The sequence below is a fragment of the Vespa mandarinia genome, chromosome 2, assembly GCF_050613455.1.
Source record: "Vespa mandarinia isolate Hongniang chromosome 2, ASM5061345v1, whole genome shotgun sequence".
Taxonomy (NCBI): domain Eukaryota; kingdom Metazoa; phylum Arthropoda; class Insecta; order Hymenoptera; family Vespidae; genus Vespa; species Vespa mandarinia.
Window position 1 is genome coordinate 8,955,001 of NC_140811.1, and position 22,315 is coordinate 8,977,315.

Here is a 22,315-nt window from a genome sequence, read left to right on the forward strand (position 1 = left end):
TTATATTTTTTGTTATATAGTTTATCAACTTTTAAATTTATATAACTTATTTTTTAGTAGTTTTTAATTATATATATATATATATATATATATATATATATATATATATATATATAAATGTCTTTTGTAAAAGGATGATATATAATATATATTTTTTTTGAAAGTTATTATTATATTATTATATAATTATAAAATGTTGATATATAAAATATAAATTTAAAAGTTGATAAAATATATAATTCTTAAAATGCTAAGATAACATAAAATTATTATCTTTCAAGGATAAATATAGTACTTATCTTTCTTATTTGCCATAATAGAAAAATATTTTGTAAATAATCCAAGAATCTCAACATGAATTTTAAGTAATATATTTTTCATTTTGAAAATATATTACTTAAATCACTTATAATTACCGGCTCATATAGATCTTGGGAATTATAAATTGTGTTCTTTTTCTATAACGCTACGCGTGTCAGTAAACGAGATGATTAGAGACTATACACAGGTCACGTTATTGTGAGAGAGAGAGAGAGAGAGAGAGAGAGAGAGAGAGAGAGAGAGAGAGAGAGGAGAGAGAGAGAGAGAATTGATTACTTTATTACCATTAAAAACGTGCCACGCGCGCTTTTACCTAGAAAATGTACTCACGATATATTATGCGTTATTTCTCTCGTTACATATACTTTGACATCTTTGTAAAATGTCTCCGCGCTCCTGCATGCTAACACGTTATTCTTACTGTTATGCAATAAATTTTTGATGGAGGAAGATAACGCAAAAACGTTGTTTGTACTTACTGTTCATTTCTATTAGAAGTATTAATTCTTGATATAACATTTTCTCTTTCTCTCTTTTTTTTCTACAATACGATAAGATCTACATCGAATATCGATACAGATAGTGATCATATGTAATCCTAGTTTTAGTGTTAGATATACTAATAACTTTGGTACTTCAGATTCAATCAATTATAATTCTGTTTTAAATAAACAGAATTTTCCTATCGATTTGGGATTTTAAAGTATCAATGTTTCCCTTTTAAATGCACCATGTAACTTTACTCTGCTCGGAAAATAATTTCAAAAAACAGTAGTTTGTCCCATTTTTTAGAAGAAGCACATTAGACGCTATATTCTTTTTACCTTTCAGTTAAAGAAATATTTTATTGAATTTTCGGAAATGATTTATTTCGTTTTAAGTGAAGATGTTGTGATCCATAAAACGTGCAAATAGTGGTTTCAAAAGTTTCGAAGTTGGAATTTTGATATTACTGATGCATAACGCAGTGTAATGTCCTACAAATTGGAGGATGAAGAATTTTATGGGCTTTCAAATATGATGTTTATTATGAATTGTTCAAGCTCGGTGAAACGATTATTTCTGAGCGTTATCAGTAATAAGTGATTAATTGTAGTGACGCAAAAGACCTTTTACCGGCAGTGGAACCAGACAAGTGATTCTGCTACACGACAAATAACGCACAGCTACATATGACGAAAGAACCCTGGAAATCCTGATTTCTCTGGTTTGGGAAATTCTCCCTTATGCAGATTATTGCTGAGATCTTGTCCTATTGGATTATCACCTATCCCGATCATTGTAGCATCACTTAATAGATTTCTTTATAGAAACTAAATCTTTTAATGTGATCGAAAAAGCATCATTGATTTCATTGAATCAAAACTATCATCTATTTACCGTAACGGGATTCGTTAGCTGCCCGAAAGATAAGAAAATTGAAAATATGTGGAATTATTGGGATTATTTTGAAAATTAGCATGTTTTTCATGTTTTTGTAAATATCATTTCAAGAAAATCATGTTTAAAAGGCACCAAACTTATTTATACACCTAATAATTTCAATAAATTAAGGGAGATGAAATGTTCATTTGCTGTCTGTTAGTTTTCAGTAACCAGTTTGATTCAAGTATGTTTATATATTAATAATAATTTTCTTAACCTTCTATGTTTAAATAAGATCTTTTTGTTTACGTCTAACAAAAAATTACATATAATGAAAAATGTATATAATATAATTTTTATATTAGTATAATTATATTATATATATTATATATATTAATTGATACTTTCGTTAAGAAAAATTAGTAAAAATATTTAGAAAATCCAGGTATATAAATATATAACTTCAAAATTATATGATGTTATAGAGATTAACAAAATTTATTCATTTTTGTTTGTAACTAACCAAAAATTAAGTAATATGAAATTAATAATATATAAGTTTTATATTAGTATAATATTATACTATACTAAGTATAATTTATATTAACTTTTGGTATATAAACCAATTGTGATACTTTTGTGAAGAAAAAATAAAAAAAGGTTTATAAAATGAAAATATATGAGTTTATAACATTATATGACTTCAAAGTCATATAACGCTATAAAAAATTAACAATATTTTCCGACCTTTTTTATTTCTTAGAAAAATAAACAAAATTAGGGAAATTATTTCCAAGCATTTGATATGTCAAAAAAGGTTAAATATGTATTATAAAAGATGAAACATATGATTTCGACTGAATTAAATTCTTAGTAGGTTTTTCTTGTTACAGTCTTCCAATAAGGAGCAAAGCCGAATAAATCATGATTCTACACACAAAGATACACGACGGCAAAAGGATGCATCCTCCAGTAATAGCAATTACAGTGCCTTTCGGCAATGGAGGAGAAGTACTTCCGTTGGTACCAATCGGTCCAACAGTGCTGGACCAAGGAGCGTCAATTCAATCGTCAAATTGCCGAATGATGCGGCTACTATCAAAAAGATGGAACAATTTCCGCTTGTTCTTTCTGATACCACTATGCCTGATGAGGATTTATCTTTGAAGTTTCTTGCATTGGTAAGTATCTAACGTAGATGATGAAAGTAAAAAAGGAATGGATCTATTGATTTATGAATTCTTACTAATTAACATGATTTTGTTTACCTTTTAGAATGCTTTGGATCTTACTGCACCAGCTAGCGACGTATTGCTAAAAAATAGATTGAAATCTTGGTTTCAATTATCTGGACATCCTGACGGTTTTGCACCTGCTGGACCTGGTACAGTATGGAAAAGAAAAAGTGGAGGAACTGAGAATACTGAACGCATTGTATATGAAGCTTTAAGTAAAGATGAAGCATTTCGAGATTGCATTCCTAGGTATATATATATATCACTAATTAATAAATAATTAATATAACGTCCGATAAATAAAAGTTAATGATCAGTTTTTGCCTTAGTTATTTGAATGCGAATAAAAAGAATGGTAGCAATATGTAGATTTAAGTTGCTTACAATTACAGTAAAATCATTATGATGTCCGAAATTTGTTAATTAAATTAACATTATTATTTTTGTGAACAAATCAATAATCAGTATTATTGCATTATTTAGGTATTACAGGGAGGTCGAGTACAAAGGAGATACATTTATCGAGTTACAGGATTTACTATTTGGTTTTAACGATCCTCACGTGATGGACATTAAAATGGGGACACGAACGTTTTTAGAATCGGAAGTTTCAAAGACTATGGCGAGACCGGATCTATACCAAAAGATGATTGCTGTTGATCTGAATGCACCTACAAAACAGGAACACGAACAACGTGCTGTAACCAAATTACGATATATGCAATTTCGTGAACAACAAAGTTCGACATGTAGTCATGGATTCAGAATTGAAGCTATGAAATTACCTGGGGTACCGCCCATCACAGATCTGAAAAAAGTTAAATCGCATAAAGAGGTGTTAGGTACAATGAAAATGTTTCTTGGAAAGAAAGAGGAAACTCGTAAAAATCTTCTGATTCGTCTTAAGAATTTAAGAACGAAAATCGAAAAATCTAAATATTTTCAAACTCATGAAGTATGTATTTAATCACGTATACCATACGTTGAATTATAATTGATAAGTAAATTAACATTGTTTATCTTTTAGATCATCGGTAGCAGTATCTTTATGATTTATGATAACGAAAAAGTTGGAGTTTGGTTAATAGATTTTGCAAAAACTTGCGAACTGCCAGATGGCCTTAAAGTGACACATAGACATCCATGGGAGCAGGGCAATCACGAAGAAGGCTTTCTATTTGGACTTGATAATCTTATTTCTACGATAGAAGAAGTAAATGTTTCCTTGTGAATGATTAACTAAAAAGTGCAAAACTTTCTTTTTTCACGTATCTACTTTAAATAATTATTTTTTTAATTCTTCTCTGTTATTCTTATTTATTATTTTTCTTATCAAGATCACCTTAACGTACAAAGATAGTGTTTAAAATAGTTATATCCTGAAATATTTAGATAAAATATTTACATTTTCTAATATTTCTTCATTTTTTTCTTTTTTCTTTTTCGATATCGCGCGCGTGTGTATGTATGTGTATTTGTGTGTGTATTAATATTTTCTTTTTTTTTCATAGATGATGTTATTGCATTTTATTACACATTACTTTCTTTACTTTCCATGCTCTTTTATGTGTATGTTGTGTGTGCACGTGCGTGCGTGTAGAAATACATATGCATATATATACATATATGCATACATGTATATGTAAGAATTATCTTTATTAAATAAATAGCAGCAAGTACGCAAGATTTAAATCTGAAAATACTATACAATTTGCGTCAAGTATACAGTGTAATCTTAGAATCTTGATAATATTTTGTATTGCATGATTTTTATATACATGTTTAAGATAATTGTCTCGTTTTTAAAGTATTATGTTCTACGTTATATTTGTAGCTTTTCGTAGCTACATTAAAGTTAAATTACATTGTATACTATAATTGAAATACATATACCATTGTCTTTGAAAGATCCGTGATAGTCTTATTTAGAGTTAATAATAAATATTTTTAAATATATTAATTTAACATATATTACCATTTTCACTGTTAGAAATCATAAATCATTATTTGATTAATTGAACTTCATATTAGTATAATTTATTTATATCTGATAGATAAGTAATAAATTATATTGGCATTATATTTCATGAGTTTATATATTCTTATCACTATATTTTCCTTTTTTATCTCATACATACAATTTTAATTATGTACATTTATTTATATATAAACTAATATATTACTATGTATTTAAATAAAAGAGTATTGCCAAAAAAAATACATTTGAAGCTAATATATTAAAAGTTACTAAGATACACAGCAGTTACTTATATTAAAATTAAGTTAGATTAGAGAAGTAAACATCTGACTTTATTACTTTTATGCGTGATACAAATAATATTTACCGCCAAAATGTCTGAATGACGACGTCAGCGCCACATGACCATAAAGGCTTGTTTACTTGCAATGCTCTGTTTATTTCTCTTTAATGAGGGAATAATTAATCCATTTAAATGCGACAATCGTAAATAATGGGAACAAAAATCTTGAAGGATATACAAAGTGATATAAAACTTTTGATTACGGTGATAACTGATTTCGAAGTAGGTTATATTAGATTTTATGATTTTTATTATACTAGACTTTTTTTTAAATAACTCCAAAATTGTTCCTCGTCAATATAAATTTCTTTTATTCTTTTCCAATTATAGGAAAATGAAGAAGGATTTCAAATTTGCGAACGTTTTGCTGTTTCCAACATTAAACATCATCAATATCTTTCGGTTAACAGTCATGCAACGAAACAATCTATCAACAATATTATTACCAAATTATCCATATATGGGAAATTTAAAGAGGCTAAAAAGTTTCAAGAACTTGTTGATTTCTTTCTAACTAGTTTTGATTTCGACCATCATCCGCAGTATGACTTACAATGGTCTTTGCTGGCTTTGTTATTAGATTTATCATCTGATATCGACAAAGCAGATTTGAATAATTTAAAATCCTATCAAGGAGAATTTAATTCTAATGTCACTATTGCAAGTGAAAAAGATGCTATTCAAGAGATCGATTGGGCACATTATTTGAAAGAAGGAGAAGAAGATTTCTTTTGTGATTTTAACAATGACGAAAGTAGCGATGTAAGCGTTTAATATAGTAGACATTTGTCTTGGATATCTTAATTCATAGATTTACCTGTATGTAGGAGTGGTCAGACGATGCAGAAGTACCAAATCTTTCTTGTGTTCCCTTTGAAACAACTCTGACAACTGTAGATGGTATATTGTCTGCAGAATCAATAGGTGATGCTAAATATGGGTCTGATATAGTAATGCAGTCATTAATAGAAGAAGTTGAATCAAGAAAATGGTTGATGTCAAATGTCCAAAATACATGGTGGAACGAATCGATAATTTATAAATATCCTGTTAACAGCAAATATCCTGATGCACATTTTTGTCAAATTTGGTAATTTCTTTGCAGACCTTAGCATGTTATGTAATGCAATATTTCCAAGTAATCTAATGTATTCAACAGGCATGAAACAGTTTATAAGGATTTATCTGATGTTATTCTACTTAATGAATACCAAGTGTGTAAAGAAATATTGTGGATGTTCCATGTTCAGACACAGATGACTATATTTAAGCAAGAAAATGAATTTTTATTTCACATTCGTCCTAATGTATCTATACCAAGTTTAACTACTGTAAGTGTTCAAGAAATTAGATGGCAATATAAATACAATTATTTTTATAAATTATTCTTACAGGTTGCTTTTCAAAATATGTTATCTCCATTTTGTGAATATTTATCTATGATACACGATATAGAACAATTCGACAAAGAATTATTGAGCACAGATATAAGTTACATAGGATATAAAAAACCACCATTTATATATGAAGCATATAATGCTGCGATCAAAGAAAAACTCTTAAGTTTTAGAATGGAGATTATAAACATAGAGAAAGATATTACAGCACAAGGTATAAGTAATGTTATGTATTATATTTACATTTATTAATTACTGTCATCTTTGCAGCTAGTAGCCAAACGCTTTTGTCTTTATTAGCCCGTCTAAAAAAACCTTTAAAAAGAATAAAAATATTGCACCAAGTTCATAAAATATCTGTATCCAACTGGAAATTATCATCTAATTGGAATTGTGCTTCCAAATTACTTTCAAATTTGCTATTGGAAATAACAAATTCCCACTGTCAAGAAAAGACAAATATATGTATTAATTTATATCTGTCTACTATTCCTGTATATTTGAATATTATTGATACATTATTAGGTGAAGGACGTTTAGAAGATTGGAGAGACGAATTTATAATAGAAAAGTAAAAGATATTAAAATAGTTGCCAGATATTTAATAAAAATTACTTACACACACATACACATAAATATACACATATGCATATTAGAATTTCAGATGAAAAAGTTGCAAAAAATAAAGACCAGTGTGTAAAATTTCTGACAAGACCTTTGGATGATATTTGTTTAAAAGATAATATTATGCATTTACTAATTAACAAGGTACAACATATTGGACACAGTATTGACTTACTTGTCTCGTTAAATCGTATCACGGAAATGTGGAATCAAAAAATGAAATCTGATGGTATGTTCACTTGCAGTAATTAATCTATTTTATTTTTATATTTCATAAATATAATCGTTTTCTTTCAGAAGAGAGAATTTCTCTAAAGGATGAATTTTATACCTTATTATTGTCTGAAATATGCAAATATACAACTCAATCAGAAGAATTAATTGATATTTCACCATCAGAAGTAGATGGAATTTCGTTTATTTCAGAGTATGATGAAGACTTAGAAAAGAATATAATACAACAATTATCAACAATGAATAATCCGTTTTTAATGAAAGCCTTTAAAGATTATATACCACCAACTTTATATGGACAAGATATAGTAGATGGTAGCAAGTGTATATCTGCTAACTCTTGTAACAAACGTAGAAATAAATTGTTTAATAGGTACTGTATTATCAAATTTTTATATTTATTCAATCTATATAATAAAAATATATGTGATTATAGATTACAGAAAGTTGCAGAACATGCGTTGCCATTAAAGAAAATTTTAGAAAAAGTATTGTCTGAAATTTTAGATTTACGCTACAGTAGTGCAACTAAGTTAGTAAAAAATATAATGATGCAGGAATATAAATTAGAAGCACATTTAAGATTAATGAGATCCGTTTATATGATGGAGGCTGGCCATATTATGAATAAATTTTATCAGATATTATTTCATGAGGTACAGTAGAATTTTATTTATTTATCAATCATTGTTATAACATGATACGAAATATCTAAATTAATAGCATGCTTTTTACAGATAGAAACCAATCAAATGTGGAATAATTCATATTTTTTATCATGCATATTAGAAGAAATACTTTCTCAACAATGGCCAGATTCTAGTTCACATTGGTCTATTATAGTAAAAGATGTTAGTACGCATCAAGTGGTACAGGCTGTAGATAGTATAACACTGTATTATGCAACAGGATGGCCCATAAATATTATCTTAAATGAAGACATTTTAATTAAGTATAACGAAATATTTCGATTTCAATTGAAATTAAAGTGGGCCTTATGGACGTTAAATAATTTGAAATTCGTGGGTAAAATATTACATTTTTGATCATAATTAAATTTATATTTACAAAAAATACATATAAATTTAACTTCTTTGCTTTTAGATCTGGAAGGTTTAAAGTCACTACATGCTAAAAACAATATCGAACACTTCCAAATAAGACGTCTTGAGAGTTTACGTTTTTGGTTATTGCATGCTATAGGATCGATTCATGCTTATCTATCAGGACAAGTATTGCAAAGTTTAGGATTCATGTTCGATCAATCTTTAACTCAAGCTGATAGTCTCGATAGAGTTATATCTGGTATACATTTAAAAAAAAATCTACTGTATGTTACATCTACAACTTTCTATCGTGTAACATTATTTTTTTTCTATTTCAGTCCACAGAGAATATTTAGATAAAGTTCACAAGCATTGTTTGTTAACGGAAGAATTTGAAGATCTAATGACGACTGTTAACAATGTATGTATATTAAGATGGTCATTATTTTGAATCTGATGATGCAATCTCAACATTCAGCTCAAAATAAATAAAAAATCATCTTCAAATTTTATATCTTTATTTTAATATTAAAGTGTGCCAAAGGGTATATACTTTTTTATATTTAGAGATTTTAAATAATTTTAGATATCGTTTATTAAAACAACTAAAGAAAACAAAAATTTAACTTCTACAAAAATCTCACATGTATTAAGAGTACTTTTTTGTTGAATATTCTTATATTTTACTGTATTATAAACATTTTCCTGGCTCTACTAAAGAAATAGTTATGAAAGGATTTTGAATAATATTCAACAGACAAAATATCCTGAATACATATGAGATTTGTATAGGAATCAAATTTTTTTCGTTTTTATTCGTCAATATTTATCGATATAAAATATTATTTTGTGAAAAAGAATATTCGGTAAAAAAAGTACTTTTAATATACATGAGATTTTTCCACACAAGAGTTAAATTTTTATGTTTTCTTTCGTTGTTTAATTAAATGATACTTACAAATATTTAAAATCTCTATTTTATTAAAATATAAAAAAGTATGCATTCTTTGGTACACTTTAATATTAAGACAAAGGTTTAAAATTTGAAAATGACTATTTTTATTTATTTCGAGTTAAGTTGAACTTGTGCACTTATCAAAATTTCTGAAGGAACCAAATAACGACCACCCTATGTATACACTTATATACATATATAAATTTGTATTATATATTACATACTAACACAGATACTTACATACAGTTAGTTGAAATGTGTGTTCATATCCGAGGCTGTTGGGACTATAAGAAACTATTACATACTGTAACAGAGTTAAGTTTAATGGAAAACAGTTATATAAAATACCATACATATCTTGCATTGACTTTACATAACACGGTCCAGCATAAAGATGCAGATTATCGTAAGTTTTACGTTTTGTTTTCTGATATACATAAAATAACAATTTTTATTTTAGATTAATTATTATGCGACTCTTTTTCTATTTTTACCTTTTTACAGTGGTGGGATTAAGTTCAGCCTTTAACTGCAGTATGCCAAGCATATAAAATATTAATGTATCATAAGATTTGTTTATAGATGTCATTCTCTCATCGTCAAAAACTATTGTATAAGTTTTTAAATTACATCATTAATGTAATTACGATATCATCTTTCTTCCATTACATATACTTTTGTTTTATATCAGTCTTCAGATGTAAATTATTTCGGATAGGAAAAAGAAAAGAAAAAAGACAAAGTATTACACTGTATGTACAATGTACAGTGTGGAAAAATTCTTTGGCAAATTTCACTTCAACCTTCTTTCATTACCGATATCCTCTTCTTTTTTACCGCTTATCTATTACAGATAAATTGACGCCGCGACAGCAAATGAACTCCAAGGACGTTTTTGGCGAAAATAATGTTGGCATGAATTTCATAAGTAATTTGAGTCGTAATTTATTGACGGAGATAGCGTTCCAAACTTTACCACCTTCGGGTATTCCAATTCCGATACCAAAAATGATTCGTAAAAAAGATTGGCAAGTTAATCGGTGAGAATAAATGTGTTTAAACAATTGAATATAAAAAGAAAAAGAAATTACTTCGTTAAATTCCAGTCTCAAGTCAATATTATCCGAACATTTAATCGAATACGAACAAACGTTCTCATACTTACGTTGGTATCTGCATGAAGAACATTACGTTACACTTTCCTCCTTCTCTAACTTCTTATCGAGCGAAACGAAACGTATTGTCAACGACACTTTCAAAATGGGTAAACTATGATACGTCAAAGAAAAGTATACATTTGTATTTTATAATAAGTGCTATAGAAAAATATTGAACTCTGTAGATTGGCTTTTTTGTCGAAAAAACGAGAATTTAAAATAAATCATCGATATTTTTTTTATTTCGCATTAACTCATATGATAGTAGATATGTTTACTTTGATTGAATATTCAACTAAACTCGATATAAATGGTAGATCGATTGATCTAAAAAAAAGAAAAACAATTTTATTATAACGATCGAGATTATTAATTAAGTTAAACGAAAAATAATGATTTGTGTTGTTAGGATTGACAAATAATTTACTGAATTATTTAAATTAGAATCTTTCAGACGAGTAAGACAATTTTTGCGTGTATTTTCTGCATAAGACGAGAATTGATAAAAAGACGAAAAAGTTATTTACGATTAGTGTGTGCGTGAGATACGTAAAGCGATAGGAAAGGCGGCACATTAAAATGTGCTTCGGGCAAGTATGGTCGGTCTCATATGGGCGGAGCGTATGGTCTGACGAATGACGGTCAATGGTCCGTGCGTAGAAATGGCGCATGCCTTAGGAACGCAACTACATTTTCTTGATATAGTTTTTTGTAATTTTTCCCTCCAAATTATCGATTATTTCATTCATCATTATTATATATCACGATTTGAAAAAAATTATACAATTTGTAAATTTTTATAATTGGCGTAAAAAATTATTAATTTATTATACACTTCTGTATATAAAAAATATAATATATCTGTAAATACCAAACATATTTATACATATGAATAAATTGGTAACAAAATGATATACTTTTTATGTGAATATTTGTAAACAATTTTTGTTAGATTAGATCTGATTGAAATCGAAGTATTATTGTTGTATCGTTAATGATTAATTTCATACTATTAATTTTCTTGTTTTTTAAGTACATATATTATTCGAAAAATTAACATTACTTTTAGTAATAATTTTAAATATCGTGAAGCAAAGAAACATGATTTTTTGTATCGCATATTGGTAACGTCGGTAATAATCATGGGTAAAGTAGAATGGAAAATTGTTTTCGAATATTCCTACGTAACATAGTTTATGAATAAACATATCTTGATTATTGTAAACTTATTTCATTTAGTATTACGTCAAACTTTGTAACATTTGAATGAAATCTTTTTTTTCAATACAATATAAGAAAAACATTACTAAACGATTGTATCATCTGCAATGAGCAGAGTTGGTAAAACAGTACAATGTGTCGATAATGTTACGAACTATCTCTTCCTAGTGCACTGAATGTGATATGATTATTGTTCACTAAATACATCGATTATCTACAATAAATAGAATCGCATTAGCATTTTTACTTACCGTATAATTATATTAATAATAAAATGAAATCATATAAGTAAAAAAATCTATGCACACGCAATACGATCGAAGTTTTGATACTGTACGGTAACTACTGTATTGTAACACTACAAAAAGGGATTTGATAATAATTAGATATTATTAAGTATGATTACGAAGAAATAAAATCAAAGCGGGCTCTTTGTTAAAGACTGAATTATGTATTGAATTGTTTAAAACGAATGCAATTTACAAATTAAGCGGTATAATTTATGGAATACCTAATTATAATCCATCTATTATAATAATGGAGAGAAATCTGGAATTATAAATGGAACGTTAATACAATGGATCCGTTTTAGAAGGTCGAACGACTATTGGCTTATATCTTCGAGTAAAGATTTTATTGAAATATAAGGAATCTGTACCAGACAGAACTAAAATTACTGCTGAATTTGGTACTACTACTGGGGTTCACATATTGTACATACCTGCGTAACCACTGCGTTATTTATTTTTTCTCATGCTTACTTTATAAGTAGTTTGAATGTTTATAAGTACACAAACAATATCGAAGGTACGTGCACAGTCTATTTGAAAATTCTAAATCTAGACAGGAGTTTTTGCTAGACCTGCAGTTGCACTTTTTATGCATAAAGATTTAATGGGGTTTTCTCCTTGCTGATTTCTTTTTCCTTTTCGCTATTTACAATTTTTATCGTCTAAAAGATTTATAATTCAGAGCGCGGATTATTTTTTTTTCTTTTTTTTTTCATTTGATATTTACAATTTTTACATGATATCTCTTCAATATACAGTATTTTAAGATTATACAACAATTTTTCCGGTTTTTTTTTTCATTTTCTTTTCTTACCTTGTAATCATTTCACCATCGCAATTTAAATTGCTGGAAAATTGAACTTATCTATACACAATTATCTCCGAATACGAAGGACGTACGAACCTTTACGTAGCTATATGTATAAGCGATTACGTTCGGTAACGCGAGAGCATTTATTCTGTCAATATTTTTGGGCGTGTTTTGCCTTAAGCTGCGAGTAACGATAATTTTTAATTTTACATCTGTACGCGTCAAGTTTTACGCGAAGAAAAAGACAAACAAATAATAGAAAAGGCAAGGAAAGAAAAAAAAAAAAAAAGGAAAAGGACAAATTATCGACGAGCGACAAATCTTTCTTCAACGAGAATATCATCGTGCACATGACCACAACGCTATATTACGAATGTAAAATTTTTAGTAATCGTGATGCAATATTTATAATCGATACGTGTAAAAATGGCGCGAATCCACTTTTGATCCCCCTCCCTTCTTTTAATACGAGTAGTTTCAACGACAACGGATATTTAAAACTTTAATTTGTTCGAAGTAGGAACATCTATTTGATAAAATATTCGCGATTCTCATTTACAAATCAAATTGCATATTTTAGAAACTGTTGTAATCTCGAAAATTTTTTTCTTTTTTCTTGTTTATAATATATATATATATATATATATATATATATATATATATATATATATATTATATTTTTCAATACAAATAAGCGCCTAAACGTAAAATTATGTTTCCTTTGAATGAATTCAAAACAAGAAACTTTTATCATTAAAACAAATGCATCGGCTGTTATAATAAACTTATTAAACTTCCAAGTTCAATGCAGATGAGCAGCAAGTGACGTACAGAATTTCGCTATCCATCAAATGTTCGTTACAGTGAACATATATTTTGAATATAGCAATGCACACGAGTGTGTGACTGATCCTCCATCGACACAGTTGCCTGCGTATTCTACGCATGTTACTCGCTACTATACTATTACATTCAAAATATACATCCGTCGTATAGTACGTTTGACGAACAAAATAACACGTGTCGATGTATATTTAGTTGCTGCTTTTTACATTGCACTGAATTTTCAGTTCTAACTTCACCGATTTAAGAAAAATAAAGGAAAAGCACGGATCTCACGGTAGCGTTTAATCTAATTTTACGATGGAATCTGCCCTAAGAATATATAGTCTTATTATGTTAACGTAACAGATCCCAGATTTATGTATTTTTTTGACTAAGTGCATCTGCAATATGTCCGTTTAAAAAATACAAAACGCGAATCAACTAATACAATGTAACGCAAATGAGAAATAGACGAGAACGTACGATATAAAATTTATTTCCTTCGAAGAACACGTTTTACCAAAAAGAAATTTTAAAAAAAGAAAAAAAAATAAGAAAGACAAAAAAGAAAATTTTTCGTATTCGTAAGATATAAATCAGTTTAATTGCGCGTACTTTAAGAAAAAAAAAAAAAAGAAAAACAAATATAGAAAATCCATTTCTAAACGCAAATAAAAACTAATCACGATTAATTATACACAATTGTGTATCATTTAACGCACATTATACTTATGTTTTTTTCTCTCTCTTTTTTTAGAGCAGCTAAATTCTATAAAGCGTTTCAAAACATGCACTGTAGTGCCTATTGTATCATAATAACTCGACGGTGCGCATCATTTCATTAATGTTTTTACTCTCTGCAAATTTGTCGTGCGATCACAATGTCGTTTTTATTTTTCCCTTTTTTATCGATAACGGTGTTGCACGAATATTTATTATTATTTACCATCATACTGCAATTTCACGGACATGCTAACACATACTCTCACGCACATACTTTCTATAATGGCTAATGTTTCTGCCAGAATTAAAAGAAAATAAAAAAAAGAAAAATTCAATGTACAATAACGTAATTACAAAAACCGTTTTCGTGATTGTTACAGCGTACGAAGAAGCAAGAGAAAGCATAAATTACGACGTCTCTCGATTTATTAATTTCTATTATTAAACGTCTCTTAACGCAACCGTGAGTTTATACAATTAAATCGTTAAAAAGTAAGTTTTTTTTTTAATCGCTCGACGACGATGAGGTCGATAACGATTTACGCAGACACATAATAATCGATGTGTGAAAATAATTTATGTATTTACAGCGATTTAATACAAGTCAAAGGAAGTATCTGTTTCTTCCTTTTTTTTTCATAGAAAGGGTTAATAAATGTCGCTTTTGGGATCTCTCTCGCGAAAAAATCCCTTTTCCGTCTTACACTCTCTAATGGTAACCGTTTTAAGATTCACGGTGACGTCCGTTATAAAGACTTGATCGGCAACCGGATTTCTCGCATGCCAATACTCCGTACCGGGACTCGACAAAGGAACGTACATCTCGGACCTCGTAATTTCAGTTTGTTTGATGCTCGTCGCATTATTCTTATTATTATTATTACTGTTGTTGTTGTTATTGTTATTATTAATATTATTATCGTGACTATGATGGCCATTGACTATTGCGGTTAACCTATTGTTATTCGTGTAGGAATCCGTTGGACTGGGTGATTTGTGACCGTTCGTATCTACTGTCGTGGAATTGCTAGTCTTTTCTTGTTTTTGTTCGGGTAAATGCCTCTTTTTCACTGGTTGATCCAGAGGTGTATCCACTTGAGGAGTTAGCGAAGCGGTTGATGGAGTACGAGGTAAAGAGGGTGGTGGACCATGAGGTACGTCTGCTTCCGGTCGTTTCTTGTCTTGTACCGGCGGGGCCAATGTCGTTGGCACTGCTGGTAATGGCTCTTCGGGTGTGGATTTCACGCTCGAGGATGATGGTCTTCTACCGTTTACTTTGTGTCCCTAAAAAGAGACGATGCATAACAATGATCTCGCTTAAAAAAAAAAAAAAAAAAAAAAAAAAGAAAGAAGTATTCTTCTTTTCTTTCTTTATCATGGAGAAATATGCCATAATTAGAATTTAAATTTGTTAAATATAAAATTTGGAAGAATCCGAAGTTTTGCAAATTTTTGACATAAGAATCCTTACATGATAAGACGACGGTGAATTGCTTTTTAATGGCAATAAACGTGGTATTTTATTCGGTGGCGGACTACTACTACTGCCACTGCTTGGACTGCTCGTAGTAATTGTAACGCCAATTTTTCCAGACTCCTTACTGAGAACCTCAGCTTTTCTCTTGGTACCAGCTGGTTCTCTCCGTGGAAGTAAGGTTATATCAACGCTACTGTTCGAGCTGTCCGAGTCAACACTGAACGTTGATGCCAATAACTCAGGTGGTGTAGGAGATTCTTGTCCATCTAACGAACTGGGTAACGTGTCCTCATCGGGAGTGACATGATTTAAATGCGGTGCAGATGTGCTACCCGTCGTTGACTCGTCCTGACTATCTTCTCCTACTCTTTCGTCTCCACCAGGTTCTTCGACAACCACGAGATTGGCCAATACTTGCTCCTTTATGAGGAGAGACATAACAAAAATTACTACTTCCCGTGAAAAATTATACTTGATAATTAAATCTAATCGTAAAGAAAAAAAAATCGTTTTATCTAACGATTTGACAACAAAAAATAAAAATTCTTACATTGTATCTTGTATCCCTTCGCCTTGGCCTTCTCGTAGATACATCTCCGCTTTTTAAACTCTCCTCGTACAATTCGATCAGCCTCACGTCTAAAATATTTTCCTCTGGTTCCCATGTATTATATCTACGGACAGTGTATGACAAAATTAATATAACAATAAAAATGAACTCTTCAGAAAATTTCTTTTATGACGTTCACGATCCACTTACTTTTTACTCCATCCTTTCCATTTAACAAAATATTCCACCTTTCCCTAAAACATAAGAAATAAGTATATCGATTATGGTAATCGATTCGGACGAGAGTAATGAAAAACACGAGCCGTTGATTATAAAATTCTGGATAAGCAATATTCATGATAAATAATAAAATTCGACATTAACAAAATTTACAGTTCTTTACGGTTCGTACGCATCGATACATTGTAAAGAATCAACCAATCGAAAATTAAACGAATCTTATAAACTTTTCAATTAGATGAATCAGGTGCTTCATTTTTTTTTTCCTTCAACATTCGAAAAGTTTTCATTGCGACAAGATGAAAAAAAAAAAAAAAAAAAAAAAAATTTGTTCATACGACGACCATGTAATTTGGAAGGAGGCTAGGCTACGACGATGCGGACATAAGATTATTGACGACGAAAAGATATAGAAAAAAATGGAAAGAGGCGAAGAAAACGAATGAAGAGGAGAGTGGAGGATCCGAAGAGAGGAGGCACGAGACGTCGGAAGGAATGTTAACGAGGGAAAAAGACGGAGAAGGTAAAGAAAAGAAAAGAAAAGAAAAGAAAAGAAAAGAAAAGAAAAGAAAAGAAAAGAAAAGAAAAGAAAAGAAAAGAAAAGAAAAGAAAAGAAAAGAAAAGAAAAGAAAAGAAAAGAAAAGAAAAAATGACGTGTACGTCGCGTGCGAGCGCGAAATCCATCGAGTGGCGTCCTCTAGCAAGGAATAACGAAAGCTATCCGGCAAGCGCGCAACACTTCACTTACCCGCCTTTCCCTCTTCTTCGTGATCCGCTCGGCGGCGTAAACCCTGTCACCGAGATCCATGACACCTATGTACTGTTCGTGGTCACTGTGTCGTCGTCTTCGTCCTCAACGGAGAGGCGATGCACTTTGACGACGGTTTTGTACACCGTCCACGATCGCCGATCATACGCACCAGTGACACTAATACGTTAAAAAAATGGTGTCGCTGCAAACACACAGATTGTATGCAGCGGAACGTGTGTACCATAGAATCACGCACCAGAAAAACAGACGTATTCACACTGACACACACGGACGAACGTGTGCACGAAAAAGAGAAAACACGTAACGCGCAGAGAAGTTTCACGCGCGTAACGAATAAATCATCATCATCATCGTTCGTAGAGATTTCTCGCTACCGTTGTACGTAATACTCGACGACAATGACAACGGTAAAGAGGAAAATATGGATGATAGCGACATCGAGATGCACCAAATTTATTTCTTTCACAGTCATAGGGATATCCTGGGGATCAAATGTAGTAGATGAAAAAACTGCAATTGAGACGATTAAAATAAATGCGCTTCAATACGGGAACAATTAAAGAAAACAGATTTTAAAATGGTTCCGAAAACATTTCATACGTTAGAAACATTTTTCTTCACGACGGTCGATTGTCGTATGTAAGAAGTGGTTTGTATCGACGCGTTCCGTTCGGTGTATAACCGCGATTACTACGAGGGCACTATTCAGCATTGCACAATGTTTTTCGCACTGGTCGTGTGTATCACGGCTACTAAGAGAGCGGTATGGTAATGGTAGTGGCGGTGGTAATGGCGATGGCGATGGCGGTGGCGGTGGCGGTGGTGGTGGTGGCAGCGGCAGCAATGGTGATGGCGACCGAACGACAGTTCACGGTTGGCCCGCTAATACAACGGCGTGCTGCCACAACGACCAATGTTTTTCGAAATGTCCGATAGTTCCGGTAAGACCGGCGGAGACGAGCGAGGATGACCTACGCGCACGTCTCATCGAGAAGCGAATTTAACGCGGTAAATCGTGTCTTTTTGATGAGTTACTTGTGTCACTTTAATGATCCACTTGTATAGTTCGGTATAAAATTATTTTGGTCTTTAGTTCTGTTTTTCTTTTTCTTAATTGACGTAACAACTTTCGTTATTCCGTGCACCGAATCTCCTTTCACTATCTCTCGCAACTGCTGGCTGAAGACTCACGTTATTTATCCTGGATTCGAACGGTAAAAACGTTTTTATTCCAGTACTTGTATGTTTCGTCTTGCTCTTTCTCCCGTTGTCGATGTCGTTATTACTTGTTTCATTCGTAATCTGTTACTGTTACTGGCGCTGTCGCCACCGCTGCCGCGGTTGTCGCGCCGCCGCCGCTACTACTGCTGCTGCTGCTGCTCCCTTCGGGCGAGATCGGGGTTCGTGACGTCAGCAATTTTCCCTCGCCTCGTAAACACCAAACATGGCCGTCGCATGGATATACGCTGATCGAACGCGTCTCAAACGGATCAGGAAAATTGAGTGTCTATCGGAGATTGGTCGATCGATGGATAATCGAACAATGGATCAAAGATAGTTCGACAATATCCGTGATCACAGAATGGCGAGTATGAATGCGGAAAACTGGAGCGTCCAACTTGGACCGTCTAACACATTCTGCGGATCGAGGCCGACTAGAGCCGAAGTCTACCGAACTCCCCTCAAAAGCGTAATGGACTCGCCCGAGTCGCTTTTGGTTACGGGTAGGGGAAAGAGAGAGTGAGTGAGTGAGAGAGAGAAAGAGAGACAACTTGAAGTAAAGGAAAGGGAGGAAGAAGTTCTGAACGGTAGTGATGCGTAAAAGATGCCGCGTAAGAGAGAAAGAGAGAGAGAATTAGGAGGAAAAGAGGAGACAGTAAGACGTGGTGGGGTTAGAAAGAGAGAGAGAGGAAGAACAGTAGAAAGAAAAAGGACAGAGCGTGCGCGCACGGTTGAACGATCACGATGGGGAGAGGAAAAAGAAGAGAAAAGCAAGAGCAATGGAGGTAGAAAGAAAAGAAAGACAGCGTGAGCAGAAGCACCGTCCTCGAAACAAGAAAGCCTCTTGCTCGTTCTATCGCTCGTTCGTTCGCTCGCTTGCCTGTCTGTCTGCCTGCTAGCCAGCCAGCCAGCTCGACAGCTCCGAGTCCCCTTCTGCTTTCTGTATATGTGTGCGTGCTCGTGATGTGCGAGTGTTCGATGCAACGTTGCCACGTCCGTTTCGTCGATAACACCGTACCAAATGTCACTGGCGCACCACCGGTAAAATCGAAGCGTCTCTATAAGCGCCTTTCTCGTGATCTCTCAATTTTTCTAACAAATTGATCGGTAGGAAGCGTATTTCCTCTTCTTTTTTCGTCTCCTTTTCCTCCTCCACCTCTTCTAGCTCTTTCTCAACGATCGATCGGCTAACTTTCTTATCTGTCGTGTAACAAAAATTACAATACAGACGACAGTGCAATATGTCGTCCTCTCTCTCTCTCTCGCTCTCTCCCTCGCTCTTTCTCTCTCTCTCTCTCCTGTTTCGAAGAGTTCTCGACAATCCGACAACGTCGCGCGTCTTTTACGACGTTCTGTCACATACTACGCACACGTACATAATCTACAAAGAGAGAGAGAGAGATAGATAAAGAAGAAGAGGTAGGGGAAGAAAAAGAGAGATACACAGTCACAACGTTGGCAATATACACACGCACGCGCGCTTCTACGGGAAAATGTAAAATCCTCCCTTCCTTCCTCTTTTTGAGATTCGAAGGTAAACCTTATATAAATGCGTCACACACAAGGATGAAACGAAGAAAATATAAGACGAAAGAAACACGCAGCAAGCACGGTACGATACGAACTCTTTCGGCGAAAGCGACGTACTTTACTATACGCGACGAGAAACCACACGCAGAGAGAAAGGGAGGGGAGAGAAAGACAGAGAGAGAAACTACATACGTTAACGAGCGGGAGACGATCCTCTCTTCGCAGAAAACGCGTTCAACTTACACGGATCCCGAAACGAAAATGTCCTCTTTCCTCTCCTGTATTCGTACCATATAGACAAACCGGATACACGCGCACACTGCAAATACGTGTATTTGGTTTGATGGAGGGGGTAGAGTGCGAAAGAGATGGAAATATGATATTTAGTAGTAGTTGCATGACGTGAACGTGCTGAAAGCGCGGAGGGAGGAATATGCTTCGTCCTTCGACGTAAATACAGCGAGATAAAAAGAAGTAGGAGAACTATACGCAATTGGTTGATCTTGGGAGGCGCCACCGACACCATGAGTCGACTAACGACCGTTGACCAATCACCGTCGACGTACGGCCCACTAGGTTTCCCCACGTAAGCCCGAGAGGGCGGGTACAAGAAGGACGATCGGACGATCGTATTTAGTCAGCTTGCTGGTTCTCTCGCGCGCCTTTACTCCCACTACTTCGTTCTCTTCCTCATCTACTTCCTCCTCCTCTTCTTACCGGCATCCTGCTTCGATCTCCCCTCTTCTCTATTCTCACTCCATCCATCTCTCTCTCTGCCTGCTCTCTCTCTCTTTCTCTCTCTCTCTCTCTCTCTCTCTCTCTCTCTCTCTCTCCACATCACACTCTTCTCTTACGGTTCTTTATTCCCCTCGCGCGTGCAAGAAAGTCGTATAGCATTGCGCTACCGGTCGCTTCTCTTCTCTCGTGTTCGTCACCATTCCGATACACACGTGGTGTTGTATGTATGTTGTATGTATGTATGTATGTATGTATGTATGATGTATGTATGTATGATGTATGTATGTATGTATGTATGTATGTATGTATGTATGTATGTATGTATGTATGTATGTATGTATGTATGTATGTATGTATGTATGTATGTATGTATGTATATGTTATATATATATATATATATAATATATTTTTTTCTATGCGTTGAATTATACGCACTAGTCGAAAATGGAAGAGCACATGGAGGCTTGAAGCGAGACGGAGATAGATAAACGTGCATGCGTCGTATCGGCTTACGTGCAGGCGGAAAACGCGCGCGCGCACATATTCTTTTTCTCTTGCTGGCCTTCGGTCCCCTTTCCCGTAATACGCATGGGGATTAGAGGGAGAGTATCGGGGCGGGGAAGTACATCACACCACCACTACTCTCGATGGCTATTGAAATATTCTTGATCCTGGCTGAAGAGCGCTAGTAGAGTAATGCTACGATGCCGCGTCTTTCTCTCTCTCTCTCGTTTTTCTTTCTTTCTCTTTTTCTCTTTCTGCATATAACCACTAACGCTAGGCAGGAACTATCTTTTCTCTCCCCACCTTATTACCCCCACTCTTCTTTTTTCCCCTTCTGGTTCTTTCTCTCTTTTCTCTTTACTTCTCGTGCTCGGAAAGTCTCGACTTTTCTCTCTTACTCTTTTTAGTTCTAGCAGCCGCGTTCGTCGCTCTTCGCCCCTCTCCTTCACTGCTCCCATGCTAACCATTTCGTACCTCCGCCACCACCACCACTACATCATTCTCTCACGTTGCCCTTCTACGGCATCGCTATTCACGCACACATACCAAAGTGCATCATATGCGGATAATGTACTCCCTCTTTTCCTTCCGTCGTACCTTTGCAAACTTCTTTAAACCACCAATTTGGTTTCACGATTTCTTTCCACTTTCTTTATCCTTCTTCATTTTCTGACCACTCACAATTTATCTTTACTTACTCCTATGTTAGTTCTGTTGAAACTTCCCCTTGTCAGCAAAATGCATAGGTATGTATAACT

The 22,315-nt window shown here is 33.0% G+C and overlaps 4 protein-coding genes across 12 annotated transcripts in view; 3 read left to right on the plus strand and 1 right to left on the minus strand.

The window, feature by feature from the left end:
- The window catches only part of IP3K1 (inositol-trisphosphate 3-kinase-like protein), a 13,682-nt gene extending 8,851 nt beyond the window's left edge, over positions 1–4,831 (plus strand). For 2 of the 4 annotated variants that reach the window (XM_085654899.1, XM_085654898.1), the window contains exons 3-6: positions 2,580–2,867; positions 2,962–3,170; positions 3,405–3,876; positions 3,949–4,831. In XM_085654899.1, coding sequence (XP_085511025.1) covers positions 2,580–2,867; positions 2,962–3,170; positions 3,405–3,876; positions 3,949–4,152 — 1,173 coding nt within the window. In that variant the 3' untranslated portion in view covers positions 4,153–4,831. Of the gene's footprint in view, positions 1–959; positions 1,931–2,563; positions 2,868–2,961; positions 3,171–3,404; positions 3,877–3,948 lie in introns of those variants that run through there. The other 2 variants (XM_085654901.1, XM_085654900.1) reach the window with 2 other exon arrangements.
- Positions 4,832–5,298: 467 nt separating this feature from the next.
- Positions 5,299–10,143, plus strand: Grip128 (gamma-tubulin complex component 5). Of its 5 annotated transcripts, none has more exons than XM_035885977.2 (14): positions 5,299–5,464; positions 5,573–6,004; positions 6,070–6,332; positions 6,402–6,573; positions 6,637–6,853; positions 6,910–7,210; positions 7,296–7,492; positions 7,561–7,870; positions 7,934–8,153; positions 8,235–8,523; positions 8,602–8,802; positions 8,882–8,964; positions 9,745–9,904; positions 10,003–10,143. In XM_035885977.2, exons 1-14 carry the CDS (start codon positions 5,393–5,395, stop codon positions 10,047–10,049), a joined length of 2,964 nt encoding a protein of 987 aa, XP_035741870.2. In that variant the 5' UTR covers positions 5,299–5,392; the 3' UTR covers positions 10,050–10,143. The 5 variants fall into 5 exon arrangements, with proteins under 5 accessions (XP_035741870.2, XP_085511081.1, XP_085511083.1 ...); XM_085654955.1 differs by having other exon boundaries at positions 7,564–7,870; XM_085654957.1 differs by having other exon boundaries at positions 7,165–7,210.
- Positions 10,081–11,383, plus strand: LOC146873193 (uncharacterized). 2 transcript variants are annotated; one of them, XM_085654959.1, is made up of 3 exons: positions 10,162–10,250; positions 10,352–10,538; positions 10,605–11,383. In XM_085654959.1, exons 2-3 carry the CDS (start codon positions 10,375–10,377, stop codon positions 10,771–10,773), a joined length of 333 nt encoding a protein of 110 aa, XP_085511085.1. In that variant the 5' UTR covers positions 10,162–10,250; positions 10,352–10,374; the 3' UTR covers positions 10,774–11,383. The 2 variants fall into 2 exon arrangements, with proteins under 2 accessions (XP_085511084.1, XP_085511085.1); XM_085654958.1 differs by having other exon boundaries at positions 10,081–10,538; positions 10,605–10,773.
- Positions 11,384–12,488: 1,105 nt separating this feature from the next.
- On the minus strand, positions 12,489–20,580 carry LOC118450294 (polycomb group protein Pc). The gene is made up of 6 exons (XM_035885961.2): positions 20,508–20,580; positions 17,541–19,985; positions 16,763–16,806; positions 16,553–16,676; positions 15,997–16,422; positions 12,489–15,809 (listed from the first exon to the last, which is right to left on the minus strand). Exons 2-6 carry the CDS (start codon positions 17,598–17,600, stop codon positions 15,174–15,176), a joined length of 1,290 nt encoding a protein of 429 aa, XP_035741854.2. The 5' UTR covers positions 17,601–19,985; positions 20,508–20,580; the 3' UTR covers positions 12,489–15,173.
- Between the last annotated feature and the right edge of the window lie 1,735 nt (positions 20,581–22,315).